Raw genomic sequence first — 21,434 nt, forward strand, 5'->3', positions numbered from 1 at the left:
CCCTGTGCCATTGAGTGCTCTGCTTATCCCTCCTTCTGACCACAGACTCATCAGCTACTGAACCTGGGCTCGCCTCCCGGGGCGGGGTGGGGAGCTAAACAGACCCGGCCTAGGGGTCAGAGGTGTGCAGAGCTGCTCCCATTCGCTCGTGGAGTTCACAGCAGGAGTTCTTGTTATGACCCTGAGAGCGTGCTTTTTTCCTCCCAGTGTCCATTGTCGTGTGTGTGGTGTTCCACACGTGTTCCGTGACCTGTGTGTTCTGCTTGGGTTGGCGACCTGCCCTCCTGACCTCAGTGTCTCCATGATGGGAGCTTTGCGAGTGCTGCATGTACTTCTGCGTGGTGTGCTCTGCACAGTCTGAGTATTTGCTCCTTGTCTGTTCACTATACCTGCTTCACACGGTTCTTTCTCTTTTGGCTTTCCAGGCAATCGACAGTATACATCAAGTTGGGGTTTATTGTCTGGCCTTGGTTCCAGCAAACACCCTCCCCAAAACTCCACTCGGGGGCATCCATTTGTCCGAAACAAAGCAGCTCTTCCTGGAGGGCTCACTTCACCCCTGCAATGTCCTCATGTGTCCCCACACGTGTGTTACAAACCTGCCTAAGCCTCGGCAGAAGCAACCAGGTACGTCTGAAGGGCTGTGAGGGCCTGAGGTGGTCCTGGGTCTGGGCAAGGGCCACACAGACCCCATTCTCAGCCTTCGTCTTCTCAAGTCTCTGGTTATACACTCTGGCAGGTCAGCCTCCTCCTGAACACTGTCTTGCTGCCACATATGGGAAGAAGGTAGTGGAGTCCAGGCCCAGGGTGAGGGCCATGGGGGAAGGAGAGGTGCTGGTAGTTACCCGAGCCCAGCCTCCCTGGCAGGTGTCAGACGTCCTTGAGGACTCTGGCAAAGCACCTCTCAGGGTCACTGCTCCTTCCTATAGACATTAGAATAAAGCCTGCAAACCTGTTCCATAACTTACAGCCCTTGGAGCCTGTGAGGAGTTCTGCAGCTTCGTTTGTGGTGTCCTCATGATGCTGAACATTTGTCTGCTGCTTTGTAGTTTAGGGAAAGTGAAAGTTGCTCAGTTGTGTCCGACTCTTTGCAACCCCGTGGGCTATATAGTCCGTGGAATTCTCCAGGCCAGAATACTGGAGTGGATAGCCTTTCCCTTCTCCAAGGGATCTTCCCAACCCAGGGGTCGAACCCAGGTCTCCTGGATTGCAGGCGGATTCTTTACCAGCTGAGCCACAAGGGAAGCCCAAGAATACTGGAGTGGGTAGCCTATCTCTTCTCCAGCGGATCTTCCCATCCCAGAAATCAAACCGGGGTCTCCTGCATTGCAGGCAGATTATTTACCAACTGAGCTATCAGGGAACATGTAATTATAAACCATCTGACTTGGTCCTCCTAGCAACGATTATGCTCTTTAAGGTGGCACCCAGTTACCAATGAAGAGGAATTTATTGCAAGAATGTGGTGCTAGTATAGTGATGAAAAGCCCCCAGCCCCCAGCCTTGACGTGCAAACAGACCAGGGGGGTGGCTGGGCGAGCCCAAGGGGTGTTAGAATGACGAGTAGCAGGCCTGGCACAAGCTGCCCACGCCTCCACACATTGCTGGTATTAACCTGACTCATCCTCTTGGAGTCTTAAGGAGTGGGCGTTCTTGTCTCCATTTTATAGGGAAATGAGATCATGCCACAGAGAGGTTCAGGAACTAACCCAAGGCTGTAGGGCCAGAGTATTGGAGAGACAGACCCAGGCCTGATGCTCTTTGCTCCACTGATGAAGCATGGCGGGGCAGAGATCACAACAAGTCAGCTAGAGATAGTTGACAGGCCATGGGTATAGCGCAGTGGCGGTAGACATAGGAACCAGGCCACCTCCAGAAGCGAGCTTGATGCAGTGAGAGTGAGCAGTCTCTCCAGATTCAGGTGAGGACACCAGTGCTGCAGGAGGAACGGGGTCACCCACTGGCTGACCACCACTCTCTGCCAGCAGAGTAGCCTGTGGGGCTGGGCTGGGACTCCCATGGTAGAGCTTATATCCTCCTTGAAAGAGCACACAAGGCCTCAGCTCTCACTGCTTTTCGGGCACCTTAGGTTGGCATTTACCAGTAATCTTTCTCTAAAGTTTTCTAGTATTCTCAGATTCCTTATTAATGTTCTTCCTCTCTTTTTTTCCTCTTACCTCCATTTTGTTGTTTCGACCCGTGTTTGTGGTATGGAGGGTAGAGTTTATTTCCCAGTGAAGCACCCACTTCTTCACATCCTGTGGGCACTGGCTTCGGGTGGCCAGCCAAGAAAGACATGGGGCACAGCCCTTCATGAGCATGAGAAATGGATGGGGAAAAAGCCTGGCATGTTTTTACTGAATGGACAAGAGTTTCTGGGCTCCCCAGGGAGGCTTCACTCACTGAGCCTCCCTCTCCCTCCTCTAACCCTGTTCATTCCTGGACACCTTGACCTGGTGTCCTGGCCTCCAGTGGGCCCAGGTGCTGGGATACAGTTGGTGGCCAGAGTTCAAGACAGATGCTTAGGATGAAGGATCGCTGGTAAATGCATGACCACCTCAGGGCTGTAGTACTCAGATGTCGCCGGATGACTGGGAACTCTGGACAGGGAAGTGTGACCCCATGAGTGGGCTCTGAGAACCGGCTGGTCACCTGCCTCTCGGGCACTGAGTAGTGCCAGGGCATCCACAGCACTCTGAAGCAACGCGGATGGCACAGCTTCATGTAACTGGCAGTTTTAAGGAAGGATGCTCTAATGGTATCTGGTGCCTCTCATCTGTTCTTGTTAAATAATGAAGGTTATGTGGCTCTCTATCATCAAAAAGCTAGTTTTTTCCAGCAAAATACTGAATGCCCTTCACCAGCGAACAAAGGCAGTGGCCTGGGAGGGTGCTTAGGGGAGATGCTGAAAGCTTTATTTCTGTGCCCCCTCACTTGAAGTTTGCTCCTGTTGTCTTTGTTTTCATGGTAGTGACTTACTTGAAACCCTGTTCTAATCAGGCTTTTCAAAGTCACATCTTTGAAAGGAAATCAGAGTAAGCTCCTTCCTGAATTGGGAAGTCATATTTTCAGGAACTTCGCTCGTGTCCTACCTCATGTATCTCCCTCATGTGCGTGCTGCTGCTGCTTTGCAGAGATCGGCCCTGCCTCTGTGATGGTGGGGAACCTGGTGTCTGGGAAGAGGATCGCACAGGCCAGTGGCAGAGACTTGGGCCAGATAGAAGACAATGACCAGGCCCGGAAGGTGAGAGCTTGCCCGGTTCCTCTCCACTCCTGCCCAGATGCTGTGTCACAGGTGTTACCGACTCCCACTTGCCTTCTCTGCCAGCCCAGTGTTAGCATTGATGGCCTTTCTTCCTGTCTCCCTGCAAGACCCTCCTGTAATCTTGTAAGGAAAGCGTGTTTGCTGGGGTGCAGTGTTTTAGGACTCCTCACGTGGCACAGAAATGGGTAGGTGATGCAGCCCATGACCAGCAGGCCTGAAGCCAGCATCTGCAGTCCCTATCCTGTCTTGGTGTTCCCTGCACACTTGTTCCTGGTTATCCACCAGCCCTGATTGGACACTCACACTGCCTCACGGCCACCTTATAGTGAGGTTTCAGTCTTTGGATCTTTGCAGTTCAAGGAAGTGTCAATTCAAAACCCAGGTTTAAAAGCCAGACATTCTTAAAGCAGCATTGGGAGTTGTAGGAGGAATATTTGGGCCCCACTCCACATAAGCACTAGAGACACAGTTTGTCCCATGCAGCTGCAAGTTCCTGTTATAGCATTCAGCTGGAGAACTCTGGTGATTCACCAAAAGGTGGTCCCACTCTGTGGGCTCCAAGGAAATATGACAAAATCAGCCATTTAAGATGTTGCCAGTCTGGTAACATGTAGTAACATGTTCAAAGAAAGTACTTGATGAGCATGTTCCACACCTCACACTGCATTTCTATCATAAAATGGATTAAATGTGGCAATTGCTGTGTCGGTGTCATGAAACAGGGCTGTCCTTGTTACTGCAGACATGTTAGTGGGTACATGTGATCTGTGTGATCTCAGGGCTGTTGCGTGCCTTCAGAGTTGACCACTGTAAACACAGCAAATTTAAGAGAGCCCATTTTTGAAACAGGGTAGATCTGAGTCTATCATTGCAGCCCCCAGAAATCATTGTTAAAACTTGTGGAAGCCCCAGGAGAAGGGATGTTTCTGTGTCGACTACTCTGTCTATAAGGGGAATGGCATCTTCCCATCCTTGGGCAGATTTCAGAGGCCTTCCCTCGTGGTGGCACGGCCCCAGCCCTCCAATTGCTGGGTCTGAATCACGCACAGTGAATTCCAGTCACTGCCAGGAAAGCATTGTAAACGCCTGCTTATCCTGTTGATTATATTTGTCAGAGATTATCCTCTCCCGACTTAAGGCACTGACAGACCCTACTGTTAGATGCTGAGGCCAGCCCAAATGCCCAGGATGGTCTGGACCTAACAGCTGTGCTCTGTTCCAGTTCCTGTTCCTCTCGGAGGTCCTGCAGTGGAGGGCGCAGACCACCCCTGACCACGTGCTGTACACGCTGCTCAACTGTAGGGTGAGGCCCCACCCGTGTACCCTGGTGTTGCCTGTGTGCGCGCCATGATTTCATGCTGCTGTTCCATACTCTCCACTCAAACCTTTCTCCGTCTTACCTGAATCCTTTTGTTTGTTTGTTGCTATTTTGATTGAGACCTTTTACCTAAGAAAGGTCACTTTTTAATATAAGGGTTTGAGTGTGTGCATGCGTGTGCGTGCGTGTACATGTGCTTAGTCGCTTGGTTGTGTCTGACTCTCTGCAACCCTTTGGACTATAGCCCTCCAGGCTCCTCTCTCCATGGGATTGTTCAGGCAAGAATACTGGAGTGAGTTGCCATTTCCTCCTCCAGGGGATCTTCCCAACTCAGGGATCGAACCCATGTCTCCTATGTCTTCTGCATTGCAGGCAGATTGTTTACCTGCTGAGCCATCAGTTGTATATATACACACATACATTTATATATGTATATACTTATGTACTTATATATATACACACACACATATATATAGCATGTGTGTATGTATACACATATACTTGTGTATGTATATATTTTAGTAATATTTTTGCAGTATCTCCCCCTAAATGAGTGGAGAATGTCTACAATAGAGAACAGTTGTGGATCTGAGAGGTATTTATGTTTCTTTTTATTATTTAACTACCTTTTTTTTTTTTTTTGGTAAAAAGTCATGTTTTAGTTATAGGCTTTCATTCTTAGGAGTGAAAATAATTTTTGTAATTAAGGTTCACATTTACATTTCTCATTAGAAAAGTAAGTCATCAGATTGTGCTCCATAATAGTACTTAAGAGTAAGGCCTTAAATGCACAAGCAAATAGTACTGACAATGAGCAGTAAATGCAGAAGTCTTAAAATACACCTGTTTTTGTTTACTCTGGAAATAAAGCCTGAAAACTAGATTTAGTTAGGTCTTCCTGACTAGTGTGGATGCTTGCAACTTTAAGACATTATAGCTCTTCAGAGATGCAAAATATCACAATCTTTGTGCACAAAGGTGCCTCTTGTCACTTAGAGCAATCAGTTAAGGACAGTGAAAGGAAATGCCAACAATGTAAGTCCCTCCCTAAATCTTTAAGTTGGACATCCAGCTGCAGACCAGTTTCGCAGTGATTTAGTTTGTAGAAGTACCTCTGGTCCTCCTCTGACTCCGCTCATCTTGACCCTGCATGCTGAGCTGACCTCAGCAGTTCTTGTTCACTGTGTCTGTTCAGACTGACCCCAGGAAGAGCCTTAGAAAGCCCTCCCGCTCCCCAGCTTCTGTGAGGAACGCTTGCTGTCCCTGCCGTTTGGTGCCTACACTTGGACCCTCTTCGTAGGATTAACTCTCTTGGCTCAGGGCCCATCGGTGCACATGGGGCATGAGCCCAGGGATACGGTTACCAGGAGCCTTGTGTCTGATCTGAAGCCAGCCTGCCTGCTGCATTCATCTTTCTCCCTTGGCTCTGCCTCAGCCTGTAAACACAGATAAGGCTGCTTTTCTGGCACTGGTGCCTGGTTGTGTCCCAGTTACTCTGTAATCATTGCTTCTGACTTTCTTTGTCCTCTGCCCTGGCATTTCTCCTGGAGACTTGTGGTGACTCCTTTTTTTCTGCAGCATCTCTTGTGGTGTCTGGTGGTTCCCAGCAGCACCTCCAGAGGGGCCACTGGAGCTGGAGCCTTATCCAGCCTGGCTTCAGCTTCGGGAGGAACTCCTCTTCGGAGCCCCTTCCCTGAGCTCCCTGAGGGTGACCCTTCCAGAGCTCTGGGTGAGAGGAAGTTTCATTGCTGTCACAGACACAAAGATTCAGAAATGATTTGGTTGTATTGGTAGACTGTAGTCCGGTCAGCAGGAAGAAACAGCTGGTCCAGCTACATATCACTTGGGGGCTGGCAGTGTGCTGGACAGGTCAACTGTGTCCCCATTCCCAGATCCTGAGTTCACAGTCCTTTGCTGTGGCCAGACACGAGGTCATTGGGGAAATGTGTTCACCAGAAATGAGTCATATTCTCGAAGGGGTGAGTTGTGGAGGTCAAGCCCATGTCTAATCTTACTTCAGGTCAGCGTGGGGACAGCATGGCCCACGGTAGTAGCCTTCCTTCAGACAGGAGGACTTCCTTCCTTCTGTCTCCCAGGCCTTCTGATGTGGCAGCAGCTACATCCACAGAGCTGGATGGGTCAGCAGGGAGTTGGTGTCTGCGCTCATCCCCATCCTCCCAGAGCCCTGTGCACACTCAGCATAGGTGTTCAATCTGAGCCGCAGGTCAGGAGCATCCTCTCCATGGCGGTCACAGTGGAATTTCCATTCACCCAGCCTTCTAGCTCAGCACCATCCAGTAGAAATCAGCATAAGCCAAATGCACAGTTTAATATTTTCTGAAAGCAAAATTTTGAAAAGGTGAGAAGAAACAGCTAAAATTCATTCTATTAATATGTTTTGCTCAATATCCCCAAATATTGTCCTTCCATTGTGGGGCCTCAGGCCGCTTCCAGGCATCCTCCATTCCGGATGGCCCCTCAGTTGTTGCAGGTCCCAGCTGCGTCGTGCCACCTGTTTACTGCCCACAGCACTCATTTGTATGCCCTCCTCCACGGCATCGTAGTCCATAGTGTCGGAGCTGTTGTGCTAGGCTTGTAGGCAGAAGTGAGGATTCATTTCACTGCAAATGGGGAAGGACTTATGTTCTTGGAACTTACATACAAAGAGCATCTGTTACTTTTTAAAGAGAAACACCAGCCAACGCTTTTAACTTTTTTTACATTTTAAAATGTGAATCATTTTTGGCTTTTTCTTCATTCCTGAGTATGTTTTTACTTGTCATTATTTAATTTAATGTAAAACTTTGCAGTTGTGCCATGTTTACAGTTACCCACACTGAAATCGTTGTCTTCAGAGTAGCAACTGGGTGGTGGATCATCCTGCATTGCCGTTTTGTTATGATACCAGCCAAAACCTCTTTCACGGAAAGTCAGCCCTAATTTTCTGTGATGTACTTTTTCCTAGAACCTTCTTATGCGGTGGGTTTCTGTACTGAAAACCCACCTTTTTCCATGAATGTTGATGAGGATGCCAGCTAACCACTGACCTGAAGATAAATGGCGTTTTATTTTTTGTCACAGTGAGCGCTTTGGAAAATGAAATGCGTGATGAAAACTAGCTTTTCTCCTGAGGTGAAGGGCCCCATGGCAAGTGATGTTGCATGGTGTGGGGCTGGCCAAAGCCTGTGTCCTGTGATACTCTCTCAATGTTGAGCCTGCAGGCAGAGACCTGGGCGGGGGGAGGCTGTGTTGGGCGTATTGGCACCAGCTTGCCACGAGGGGCCCCAGGTCTGATGTAAACCCTGTGGGTGAGAAAGGGTATTTTGAAGCAGTGGCGAAGATTGCTGAAGGACAGAATGCAAGTAAATCTCACCATTTTGAAGCATCTGGAGATGGATGTTCTCAGAACCAGTGTCAGAGCGTTCAGCTACTCGTGAGTCATCGGTGCTTCTTGCATCTTATAAGGCTTTGTTATGTGACCGGAAAGCTGATACTGATAGGGGATCAGCACTGGCTCTTTGGATAACTCAAAGAAGAGCAGTTGAAAGAGTTTTAACAGCTCAATCCCCGAATGCTCGCTTCTTAAGATAAGACCTGCTATGGACCAGCACAGGCAGCAGGGTGGTGGTGGGAGTCCCCAGTTGGTACTGCCGCCCCACCAGCAACTCAACTGGTCCCTGGCCACAGCCAGGAGTGCAGTGCTGGCATTCCTCCAGGACAGCTGGCATGCAAGCATGGGGGCTCATGGTGGGGGGTTGGGGGTGGTGGTGTGGGCCTCACATCGGTGTGCTGGGGGCTGGTGCCCCATCTTCACTTTGAAGAGCTCGCAGGACTGTTGGGTGAAGAGGGATATGTTTTGGTTCATGTGCACACATGTGTTGCACAGGAGTGATTGCTCAGAGGACTGGTCCAGCTGCAAAGGCACCAGTTCTCAGATTTCAGCTGGATCCCAGACACCAGCCTCGTAGGTCTTTCTGTGTTTACCCGGCTTTGCCACATTCTGCTCTCTGGCTCTTCCACTTTCTGTATCTTTTTCTGTTTATTTTTTAACTTTCCTCACAAGGAAGATGATTAAGGAAAATATTTGGGATGAGTAAGTTCAATTCAGAGAATGGTAAGCATAGCCCCACTGTGGGGGAGGCTGGTCTCAGCAGGAAGGGGCCTGAGTCTGCCTGGCAGCTGTCTGGATGGCCCCCCTTTTCCACCGGCCTATGTGCCCCAGGCCATCAATGATCTCGTGAGTGTTTTGGGCAAATGCTGGCCGCTGGTATATATATCCTTTTAGGGTTCACATCTCACTGGATCCTACACACCCCGTGCAGATGTTCTGCTTGGGTGGCATTTCTAGTGTCTCTTCACACACTTCAAGTCACCAGGTCACCCATATCCTTTAACGGCCCCAAAGATTGTGGTCTCTCCTGTCCACGTTTCTCCTCCCACACACCAGCTGCTCTCACCACCTCCCTGTGGACAGTCTTCTTCATGTCACTGTCCTTGGAAACTCCCCACCTCAACAGATGCATCAGGCTCCTGGTGCCCACCATCCTGTGTCCAGCTGCAGGGTCTTCCTCACCCAACACTCCTGTCAAGTTTGCACTTAGTGTAAGGAGAGGTCCTTCTCCCGTTCATCCCTTTTAAGTCGGAATTGATGATACAGCAGTTTTTAAATAGCTGTAGACAGTGATCTCCTCTTACCTGGGAATATGTGCAAATAAAAAGTGAATCCTCAAGGGAAACTTTTTTGGATAAGTTGTATGTTTATAATTTATAGTTTATTCTTGCTTTTATAAATAAAGAATAAATGTCATGTATTTTGATATCTCTTAGTACCTGTTTTGCTACTGATTTTCATCCTCAGTGTTTTTTAAGGTACTTTTCAATCCAAATGTGTTTATTTGTTCCCGCGTATTTAAAAGTCTACATTAAATGAATTTGACAATTCCCATTTTTCCTTTTGTTTTTTTTTTTTTTTTTGGATGGTTGCTTTTCTGGGAGTTGGTTTGTTTGTTTTCTGACTTCCTTGACTTTTGATGTAGTCTTTTTTAAAAACAGTTTCAATTAGTCCTATTTTTCATAGTTCAGATCCTCCAGATTTATGATTAATTTCTTATTGCCCACGACAATTACACATAAGTCCCCAAATTACTAGATTGATTTTGTTTTATACTTTTAGCTGTTTTTTCATGTCCAGTAATTGTTTTTTAAATGTTTCTTGTTAATGCAGATGTATCTGGAGTCAGCTTTGGTGTTGTACTTCCTAGCTACTGGGGAGGAGAGGAGAGCAGAATGCCAGTGGTGGGTGGTCTTTTGAGGGGGTAACGAAAATGTTTTGAAGCCGGCTGTGGTGGGGGTCACACAACTCTGCAGATACATCCACTTAATTGTACATTTTAAATCAGTGAGTTGTATGGTATACAAAAGGCATCTCAAAGCTGTGATATTAAAAAACATCATACCCATTTGTTCTTGTGATACTCAGGGCACAATAGCAAACTCGCTGACGTGTGTCCAGCTGCACAAGCGGGCTGAGAAGATAGCCGTGATGCTGATGGAGAGGGGACACCTGCAGGACGGGGACCACGTTGCCCTGGTCTACCCACCAGGTAAGAAACGGGGTTGTGCAGACCAGCCCGTGCCTGAGGGACCCTGCATCACACCCATCGGTGCTCGATGGCCTTGCTGTATTACCACCAAAATGGGCCCCGACCCCGGCCTGGCTCACAGGGTGGACTGCGTGCTGCGTGCTGTATGACTGATGATAGGGGCACAGACAAATTGGTATTTCAGAGACTTTTGTATCAAACTTTATTAGCTATCTGAGGCAGTTCATTTAATCAGTAGTTAAATACTTGACCATTGAGTGGATAATCAGGAAGTTGAGTTTAAAGACTCCTTAGAGGGATGACAGCAGTGAAGCCTCTGGGCTGCGTTGGCTTCCTGTGCCTGAGAGAACGGGGCTGCTGGGGGGCTGTCCCTGAAGTCTGACAGACGTGTGGGGGCGGCCCCGTGCCTGCCTGGCTGCTCCAGGTTGGTTGTCCTGCTGCTGAGTCTCACTGAAGACTGCTCCTCTCTCTGTGCAGGGATAGATCTCATCGCTGCATTCTATGGCTGCCTGTATGCAGGCTGCGTGCCCATCACCGTCCGTCCCCCACACCCACAGAACATCGCCACCACGCTGCCCACCGTGAAGATGATCGTGGAGGTAATGGCTGCCTGCAGGGTCTGGCCCGAGTGCTGGGCTTATAAACTACAGAGCCTGGGCTCCGGGGCTGGTGTGGGTGACTGTAGTCCCAGTGGTGGAGGGGGCCCAGCCTCTTTGTTCTAGGAGCTTGCTGTTTTGTTCTGGAATCAAGATAGCAACTTGTGCGCAGAGTTAGGGGCTAGAGAGCAGTTTTGCCACAATGCGTGGGAATCAAATTCACTCCCTAGAGAGGGCACCTCTCTGGACACTGGGCGATTCCCCACCAGCCCAAGGAACAAACCAAGAGGAGTGGGAAAGTCAGACATTTTAACGTTTCTTTCCTCAAGACTGAAAAGCAGCCTGTTCCTTCTTGAAAGTATAGTTTGTTTTAACTTTTTTTATTTTTGTTTTTGTCTGGTGAAGTTTAAGAGGATTAGGGTAAGTTTTTCCCCTTAGAGGAGGAACCCCAAGGGGCATCACAAATAAATACTTGTTTGTAGTTGTGTCAGAGGACCTTCAGGGTTGTCACTGTGGCAGTAAGTGCTGAGGCTGTGTGTGGAGAGTGAGCGTTTCTGGAGGATGGGGAGGGTGTGGTGAGAGTGGGTAGTTTGGGTGGTGCTTTCTGAGGTGACGGCCACACAGTTGACACCACTCAGCTCTAGTAATTGCCAGGGCCTCAGTCCGCACGAGCTCTGCTCATGTGGTCTGTGGTCAGATTCCCAGTCACATGGACCTCCGTTGGCCCTGAATGAGGCGGCTGTGCACGCAGCCTACCCTGGAGCTACACAGCTTCCATGTGGTACACAGCTGGCACGCAAGCAGGCATAGTCCCCTGTCCTTTACCCTCCTCCTCTCCGTGCCTTGTTCTCTGACCCTCAGGTGAGCCGTTCTGCCTGTCTGATGACAACACAACTGATCTGTAAATTGTTACGGTCCAGGGAGGCAGCTGCGGCGGTGGATGTCAGAGCCTGGCCCCCTATACTAGACACAGGTTGGTTCTCAAACTCACCAAAAATGTCTGTTTGCTCATCTGCTTTTCCACTAAGTCAGAGATGCTAACAGCTTGTTTTCCTCTCCAGATGATTTGCCAAAGAAGCGGCCTGCCCAGATCTACAAACCTTCCAACCCAGACACTCTAGCTTATCTTGATTTCAGTGTGTCCACAACCGGGATGCTAGCTGGAGTGAAGGTGAGAAACAATCTGAGCAGTGTGCAGTTAGCAGGCCATAGAGTGATGCTTAATTTTCATTCTTATGTGTATAGGGCTCTGATGGGGCCTGGCATCGAAACACGGAGAGAGGTATATGCATACGTGTGTGTTCTCGTCAAGCTATAAAATGCGTGACCATTTCAGTAGTTAGCTAGGCTGACTGATTCTTTCCAAATGTTCAAACAGTGTTTTTGTGTATAACCACAGCTTCACCAGCCCCTAATAAAGAAACTGCCTATGTTTTCCTTTCTTGCTGGTTCTCAGATCCCAGTATTCTATTATAAAACTCCGTGCACAGGAGTTCCTTGCATTTTTAACACAGGTCTCATTGTAACAGGCCAGAACACTGCTTGTTGCTGTTGCTTTTTCCCATCAAAAAAAGGAACTAGTACGTGTGTCACCTGAGTTAGGACTCTACTAGGTTAGGCAGGGTCCTCATCAAGATACCGTTGAGTTCTCTAGCCTCAGGAAGCCTTGCACCTATTATTCGTCTGATTGCTGAGCTTGCATAATTTTCAGTTCTCTTGCTTGACTTTTTTTTCCAATTTTGTATTTGTAGTAAAATACATGTAACACACACTTACCACTTAACCAATTCAAGTGTGTGGTTCAGTGGTATTAAATTCATTCACAGTTCTGTGCTGCTCTCAGCAGCACTCACCTCCATAACTCATCTTCTAAACTGAGACTCGCCTTTACCTGCCAGCTTTCTGTCTCTGCAATTTTGACTGTTCTAGTACCTTGTTTGCAGTCCATGGGGTCGCTAAGAGTCGGACACAACTGAGCAACTTCACTTTCACTTTTCACTTTCATGCATTGAAGAAGGAAATGGCAATCCACTCCAGTATTCTTGCCTGGAGGAATCTCAGGGATAGGGGAGCCTGGTGGACTGTTGTCTTTGGGGTCGCACAGAGTCGGACACAACTGAAGCGACTTAGCAGCAGCAGCAGTACCATGTTTACGTAGAATCATACAATATATGTCTTCTTGTGTCTGACTTATTTCACTTAGCATAGTTTCTTCAAGGTTCATCCATGTTGAAGTATATATCAAAATTCCTTTTTAAGGTTGCGTTAAGATTTCACTGTATGTGTTTACCACATTTTGCTTATCCATTCATTTTTCAATGGATACTTGAGTTGCTTTCATATTTTAGCTGTTGTGAATCATGCTGCATTGAGCATGGGGTGTATAAATATCTCTCTGAAACATGGCCTTTAACTCTTTAAAATATGTATCCAGGAGTTGAATTGTTGGGTCAAAGGGTAATTTTACTTTTATTTGGGAGGGAATTGCCGTACTCTTTTCTGCAGTAACTGTCCCACTTTACCTTCTAACCAGTGATGCACAAAGTTTCCAGTTTCTGTACATTCTTGCCAACACTTGGAATTTATTTTCTGTTGGTTTTTCTCTTTTGAATGTCTTCTTTTTCTGTGGCTGAGCCTCATGGCTTGTAGGATCTTGGTTCCCTGACCAGCGATTGAACCTGGGCCATGGCAGTGACAGTCTGGAACCCTGATGATTAAATCACAAGGGAACTCCCTGGGCATTTCCTTTTTGTTTGTTTGTTTGTTTGAAGTGGCCTTCCTAATGTATGTGAGGTAGATCACACTGTAATTTTGATTTGCATTTCTCTGAGGATTAATGATACTGAGCACCTTTTGGTGTGTATTCTTTGGAGAAATGTTTATTCAACTCCTTTGCTGACTTTGAATTGATAGTTTTCTTATTGGTGTTGAGTTTTAGAAGTTCTCTGATACCCTTATCAGTTACATGGTCTGCAGATATTCTCTCCCATTCTTTGGGTTGCCCTTTTACTCTATGTAAGTGTTAGTTGCTCAGTCGTGCCCAACTCTTTGCGACCCCATGAACTGCAGCCCACCAGGCTCCTCTGTCCATGGGATTTTCCAGGTAAGGATACTGGAGTGGGTTGCCATTTCCTTTTCCAAGGTATCTTCCCAACCCAGGGACTGAACTCTGGTCTCCTATATTGCAGGCAGATTCTTTACCAACTGAGCTACAAGGGAAGCCTCTTTTACTCTATGGATAGTGCCTTTTGATGCAGAAAATTGTTTAGTTTTCATGAAGTCTAATTTTGTCTGTTTTTTTTTTTAACCAGTGCCTTTGGTGTCCTATCCAAGAAAGCATTTCCAAATCCAGTGTAGTAAACTTTTGTCCCACGTCCCATGTTTTCTTCTACAAGTTGTATTGTTTTAGGTCTTAAATTTAGAACTTTGATCCATTTTCTGTTAATTTTGTTTATGGTATTAGGTTAAGAGTGTAGCTTAATTCTTTTGCATGTGGATATCCAGTTTTCCAAGCACCATTTGTTGAAAGGACTGTCCTTTCATTGGATGGTCTTGGCATTCTTATCAAAAATACATTTGATCACCCCCACTTAGTTAGCATCATGCTCGAGAGTGAGAGGTTGAAAGATTTCCAGAGAAAAGGCAAGATTTCTTCTAAGATCAGGAAGCCACTCTTGTTCAGTATAGTGTTGGAAGTCCTAAGCAGAGAAATTAGGCAAGAAAAAGAAATACAAGGCATCTCAGTTGGGAAAGGAAGAATTAAAATTGTCACTATTTGCAGATGACATGATGCTTTGTATAGAAAACACTAAAAACTCCACTGAAAACTTACAATAAATAATTCAGTAAAGTACAAGATAACAAAATCAATACAGAGAAATCTGTTGTATTTCTGTACACTAATAATAAAATAGCAGAAAGAGAAATTAAGGAAACAGTTTTATTTACAACTGCATCAAAAAGAATACCTAGGAATAAATTTAACCAAGGAAGTAAAGGATCTGTATACTGAAAACTGTAAAATATTGATGGAATAAATTGAAAAGGGCAAATGAAAGATATTCCATACTTTTGGATTGGAATAATTAATATTGTTATAATGTCCATACTACCCAAAGCAATCTACAGGTTCGTTGCAGTCCCTATCAAAATTCCAATGGCATTTTTCACAGAAATAGAACAAACTATTCTAAAAATTAGTATGAAACCACAAAAGACCCAAATAGCCAAAGCCATCTTGGAAAAGATCAGAGCTGGAGGCATCATGCTCACTGACATTATAAGGCTACAGTAATGCCAACAGTTTGGTACTGGTACAAAAACAGACACAAAGACCAGTGACACAGAATAGCCCAGAAATAAACCCACATATAATGTTAACTCGTTTATGGCAAAGGAGCCAAGAATATGCGATGGGAAAGAACAGACTTTAAGTAAATGTGCTTGGAGGATTGGACAGCCACATGCTAAAGAATGAAACTGGAACAGTTTTCTGCGTCTGTAAAAATGAACTCAAAGTGAATTAAAGACTTGAACATAAGACCTGAAACCATAACTCTTCTAGGAGAAAACATAGGGGTCAGCTCCTAGACATCGGTCTTGGAGATTTTAGTTTGACATCAATAGCAAAGGAAACAAAAGTTAAGCAAGTGGAACTACATCAAACCAAAAGCTTTTGCACAGCAAAGGAAACCAACCAATGAAAAGGCAACCTAGTGAACGGGAGGAAATATTTGCAAACCACATATTGATAATGGGTTAATATCCAAAATATGTAAAGAACCCGTACAACTTAAGAGCAGAAAAACAATTGCTTAAAAATGGGCAGGGGATGTAAATAGACATTTTTCTGAAAAAGATATACAGATGGACAACAGGTACAAGAATATATGCTCAGCATCACTAATCATCAGGGAAATGCAAATGAAAACCACAGTAAGCTATCGCTTCACACTTGTCAGGATGGCCATCATCAAAAAGACAAGAGAGAACATGTTGATGAGGGTGTGGAGAAAGAGAAACCCTTGTGCACTGTTGGTGGAAACGTAACCTGGTGTAGCCACTATGAAAAACAATGTAGAGGTTCCTCAAAGAGTTAAAAATAAAACTACCATATTATCCAAAAATTCCGCTTCTGGGTATTGATCTGAAGAAAATAAAAACACTAACTCAGAAAGATGTCTGCACCCCAGTGTTCATAGAGCATTATTTTACAATAGCCAAGATATGGAAACAATATCAGTGTCCGTTGGCAGATGAATGGATAAGAAAAATGAGACATGCCTGCCCACTCACCCACACCATCTATAAGCACACAGTGCAGTATAATTCAGCCACTAGAAAGAAGGAAATTCTGCCATTTGTAACAACATGAGTGAACCTGAAGGACATCATGCTAAGTCAGAAAGACAAATGCTATGTGATCTCACTTATATGTGAAATATTTTTTTTTAAAAACCAAGCTCATAGAGAAAACAGATTGGTGATGGGCAAAAACAGGTGCAGGGAGCCAAAAGGTACAGGCTTCCAGTTATAAATAAGGGCTGTGGATGTATTGTACAGCATGGAAATGGTAGTTAATAGTGTACTGTGTTGCGTACTTGGAAGTTGGTAAGAGAGTAAATCTTAGTAGCGCTCTTCATTAGACTTACTGTGGTGATCATTTTGTAAGACATACACATATATATGTTGTGTACCTGAAACTAGCATAATGATGTAGATCTTTATACCTCAATCAATCAGTCAATTGTATGTGAAGTCTAGGGAAAAATAAATTAATGAAAAAAATTTTTAAAGTCATTTCACCATGTATGTGAGGTTTTATTTCTGGGCTATCTATTCGATTCTGTTTTTCTCTGTGTCTGTCTTTATGCCACTACCACACTGTTTTGATTACAGTAGCTTTCTACTAAGTTTTTAAATCAGAAAGGGTGAGTCCTCTGACTTTGTTGTTCTTTTTCAAGAAGCATCAGTAACATTCAGAGAAATCCAATCAGATGACCAAGAGCTTTTATTAGCCAGCTTGGGAAAAGAGATGAGACACACCAGGAGTGAGGGCCTTCCGTCCTAGCATGTAGGATCCCTGTCAAATTCTGCTCAGATGCTCTGCGCTGGTCCCTTTTACAGTTCAGCTCTGGGTGATGTGCACTCCACACTAACTTGAGAAGTGTCTAAGACCATGAAGTTGGTTAAGTTTTCTGGGCTGCTTTTACTTTCCTGTTCCTCTTAGATTAGTTTGGCTAGAAAGCATCTGTGAAAATTGATGTTATTAGATATAATTTTTCTGTATTTTAAAAGAATTCACATTCCATACTGACTGTTGTGGGACTGGCTGCTGCCTTTAAAGAAACTCTTAACTGTAGCTATGCTGAGACTGGACTTGGGTTTCAGTCAAATGATAAGCTTATCTCACTGCACAAATGGGTGTGACCTTCAGCGAATCTTTACCAACAGGAGTTGTGCGTCCAATGTGCTCTGCTGGTCCCTCTGCTGCATGACAGGTGCAGGGCTGGGTCTGGAGGTTAAGCACGAGTCAGGTGTTGTCTCTGCCTGGAGAGGGCACATGATTGGTCACATGTCCCCATGTACTGTACAGGCTGTGGTGGGGTCGCAGTCGAAGCCACCATTCAAATGCAAGATGTCCTGACCTCATGGGCTAGAGTTACTAGACCAGGAAATTTTGCTTGTGGCTTACTCACTGAAAACGGGAAGACTATTGAGAACCCACAGCCTACCCTCTCCTAATGGAACCAGAGCTTGGCTACAATTGTCCTGTCTGAGACCACCCTTAGCATTGGTGTCTGGTCCAGTGCGTTCTGTGCAGCCTGTGGTGGTGCAAGAGTCCTGAGGTGGGCTGCAGCTCTGGCGCCTGACACAGCCTTGCTGTCTTGCAGATGTCTCATGCAGCCACCAGTGCCTTCTGCCGTTCTATTAAGCTGCAGTGTGAGCTCTACCCCTCGAGAGAAGTGGCCATTTGCTTGGACCCTTACTGTGGACTTGGGTTTGTCCTGTGGTGCCTCTGTAGGTGAGTTTTCTCTGTATCTCTATGATATAAGTAAATAATCATGCATGCTTTTTCAGATCACCTGTGAGCTCAGACCTGCTCATGGGAGGGGGCTGCCTGCAGGATGTGGCTCCCTCTCAGCTTGGCTCTGCATGCTGGTAGCCAGGTAGCCACACTGTCCAGCGTCTGGAAAGTTAGTCTCTGTAAAATTTGCTGAAACTAACAGAGACAGCATCTGGGTCCGCTCTGAGAAGCTGTCTGTTGGGAACCTGTTTTCCAAGCAACTCCCAGACCTTGGGCTTGCTTCTTATAGCTCCAAATCTTTGCATATGTCCCAGGCCTAGAACTGTGACCAGGGGCATCCAGGCTCTTTCCTCCTCAGCTTCTCCCTGACTCTAGTTGGGGGATGCTGGGAGCAGGCTCCTCTCCCCTCCTGGCAGGTATCAACAGTATGTATGGAAAGAATGAATGTTTATTGGCATTTTTCTCTAATTGTACATATATGTTCATCGTAGAAACTTTAGAAAACACAAAATAATATAAAGAAGAAAATTAAGCTTTCCATAAGTATACAACCTAGTGAAAGTGAAAAAAAGTGAAAGTCGCTCAGTTGTGCCCAACTCTTTGCAAACCCCATAGACTATACAGTCCATGGAATTCTCCAGGCCAGAATCCTGGAGTGGGTAGCCTTTCCCTTTCCCAACCCAGTTCTCCTGCATTGCAGGCAGATTCTTTACCAGTTGAGCCACAAAGGAAGCCCAAGAATACTGGAGTAGGTGGCCTAACCCTCCTCCAGCGGATCTTCCCAACCCAGGACTCAGACTAGGTTCTCCTGCATTGCAGGCAGATTCTTTACCAACTGAGCTATCAGGTGATTCCACTAAATACACTATTAGCATTTTGGCATATAGTCTTTCAGATTTTATTTTCTAATATAGTGTACTACTTTTTATTAACATTTTCAAATATATGCAAGTATTTTAAGTGTGTAGAAATGCTATAACAAACACCAGGGCCCAGCAGCCAGCTTCACATGGACTGTGTTTTGCCAGTTTTGTGTCAGGGTGATGGAAGTGTTCTAGACTGCATTGTGGTGAGCATTGTATGACTCTGCAAATTTGTCAAAGTTCTTTTAATTCTGTGCTTCAAATGGTTGGATATATGATATGCAAATTATACCTAAGTAAAACTTGTTTTGTTTTAAAAGAAAACTCCTTTCCTTGAAGTAACTGAGGTATATGGCACAGACCCTTCCCTGCCCATTCAGGAGGCTAACCAGTGTGACACCACAGGGCGACATGTGTTATCCTGAGTTGTACAACTGCCTTGCTCAGGGTGCCCAAATTGTGAGAGTTATCAATTCTTTGTATGTTTTATCAAATTAATAATCTGAAATCATTGAATTATAAATGTATACCTTTATATTAGTTACCAGAATGTATTTTTTCTCTTGTTTCCTGGTCAACCATTTTTTATTTTAATTTTTTTTATTTAGGTTTTCTTTTTCAGAGCACTATTAGCTTCACAGCAAGATTGAAGGGAAAGTGCAGAGATTTTCTGTTCCACCCCACCCCCACATGCACAGCTTCCCCATTATAAGCATCTCCCACCAGAGCATATGTTTTTTACAAACTAGGAACCTACCTTGATGTATTATCATCCCAGAGTCTGTAATTTACATCAGAGCTCACTCTTGGTATTGTAGAGAGCCCAGAAACAGACTCAAATAAGTACAGTCCTTTGAGCTTTGACAGACGTGCAGAAGCAGTACAGCCATACAATGACCTTTTCAAGAGATGGTGTTGGAACAACTGGACATCCATCCCCGCCCCCTGCAAAAAAATGACTCTACACAGAGGCTTTGTGGCCTTCTCAAAAATAGATCAAAATACATCATATACCTAAATGTGAAACATAAAACTATAAAACTAGATGATAACTTGGAAGAAAATCTAGATAATCTTGGGTTTGGTGATGACTTTTTGACATACCTCCAAAGGCTTGATCATGAAAGAAATAATTGACAGACTGACTTTATTAAGATCAGTTATCTCTGCTCTGCAAAAGGCACTGTCAAGAGAATGGGAACAGGCCAGAGACTGGGAGAAAATGTTCCCAAAGTGTTTTTAAATTGTTCTGTTCTTTTTGAAGTTAAGATCTAAACTGAAATAGTTGAGGTTTGAGAATTTCGCAGGAAATAATTTCTTCCCTATAAGCAACCTGCTATTATTAAGTTGGAAAGTATAATAGACAGTGCCAAGAATTCAGTATTGGTTAATAAATGAAACAGCAAGCAATCAACTTTTGTTGGATTGAGACCAAAAAAAGGCAAGTAGAAACTTGGTGAATCAGGTTTTCTGTTGTCCTGTATTAGGATTTAATAGCTTTTTTATTAATGTTGACTTCCATTTACAGAAGTGAAGACAGAGGTGAAACTATGCTTAATTTCCACAAATGTGCTTAGTTTCTCCAACCTTGAACTCCACCCCATGGACCCCACCTTTTCATGCCCATAGCAGTCTGATCAAGCGAATCTTTTATCCTGATGTGTATTCTTAAGAAAGCTAGTAATAGGTGATTTGCATTTTGTTTTCTTCATTTTGGGTCTCCTTATGACAGGATTTAAAAGGAAAATGCTGATAACAATATGGAAATGATAGATTGTCATAATTAAGAAGTGTATCGTTATAGGGTGTTTATGTACATTTTGGTTCCCTAACACACAGGACTCCAGTGTTGTTAACTGAGCTTGGTGTGTGCTGGAAAATGGGATTCCATGGTGACAGAGAAGTGTGTAAACTGGAGCTGGAACAGAAGCCAGGCAGGGGTTCTAGTTCAGGTGGTCCAGTTCATCCTGATTCACGAGTGGGTTGAATAACATTCAGCGCTCATGGAAAACTCCCAAGCCATGTTTCCTGGTGGATAATTATGACTTGTATGGTGCACGATGTGCAGGGTTGTTAGATCTTGGGCTGTTACCTGGCACTGATCCAATTTTGGCCAGGATTGTTCTTTTAACATCCATTCAGCAGAGGTAAATTTTTCATTATTTTTATTTCTTCCTGCTTAATGCTGCCTTGAGGATTCTCATTGAAGTTGGCACCTGAGCTAAAAAGAAAGCTCTAATTCAGGGTCATTCCACACATGGTCTGTAGGCTGATTCTGGAGTGCCACATTGCAAAGGGCAGAGGGTGCGTTGGTGCCTATGGCACTAAACACCAAGGAGTCGTTCACTTGGGGGCTGCCGCTCGTGTTGGTGTGCTCAGGGGCAGGGATCTCCCTTAGCTCTCATGGCCCCTGGAAAGAAGACGAGAGCTCCAGGCACAGTCACAGGACCTGTGTGTGTGAGGGGCAGCCCTGGTGTGCTGTAGATCTAGGCTTCTCTTCAGACCCCAAGTGTGTATTCTTGAAAAGCTGATTGGTTAGAATTGAGAAAACAAGTAGGGCATGCCGGTTTCTCAACCAAATGGAAAAACTGGTTTTAAAGCACTGCAGTATTATATCGGATACAAGAACTTTGGATAAAAGCGTGTTTTCACAACTGCAGGGCTTGGCTCCATTTGTGCAGGAGTGTTGTTGGATCCATCTGACTTGCAGTAAGTAGCTGTTTGACTAGGATGTCAGTATTGTAATACAGATGTATTTGCTG

General features: G+C 45.3%; 1 protein-coding gene across 7 annotated transcripts in view; it reads left to right on the plus strand.

The window, feature by feature from the left end:
* The window catches only part of DIP2C (disco interacting protein 2 homolog C), a 293,572-nt gene that overhangs the window by 242,038 nt on the left and 30,100 nt on the right, over window positions 1-21,434 (plus strand). For all 7 annotated transcript variants that reach the window (XM_061436555.1, XM_061436553.1, XM_061436559.1 and 4 more), the window contains 8 exons: window positions 426-627; window positions 3,135-3,244; window positions 4,488-4,568; window positions 10,063-10,186; window positions 10,664-10,785; window positions 11,644-11,755; window positions 11,844-11,953; window positions 17,676-17,806. In XM_061436555.1, coding sequence (XP_061292539.1) covers window positions 426-627; window positions 3,135-3,244; window positions 4,488-4,568; window positions 10,063-10,186; window positions 10,664-10,785; window positions 11,644-11,755; window positions 11,844-11,953; window positions 17,676-17,806 — 992 coding nt within the window. The remainder of the gene's footprint in view (window positions 1-425; window positions 628-3,134; window positions 3,245-4,487; window positions 4,569-10,062; window positions 10,187-10,663; window positions 10,786-11,643; window positions 11,756-11,843; window positions 11,954-17,675; window positions 17,807-21,434) is intronic.

The sequence above is a fragment of the Bos javanicus genome, chromosome 13 (assembly GCF_032452875.1).
Source record: "Bos javanicus breed banteng chromosome 13, ARS-OSU_banteng_1.0, whole genome shotgun sequence".
Lineage (NCBI taxonomy): Eukaryota > Metazoa > Chordata > Mammalia > Artiodactyla > Bovidae > Bos > Bos javanicus.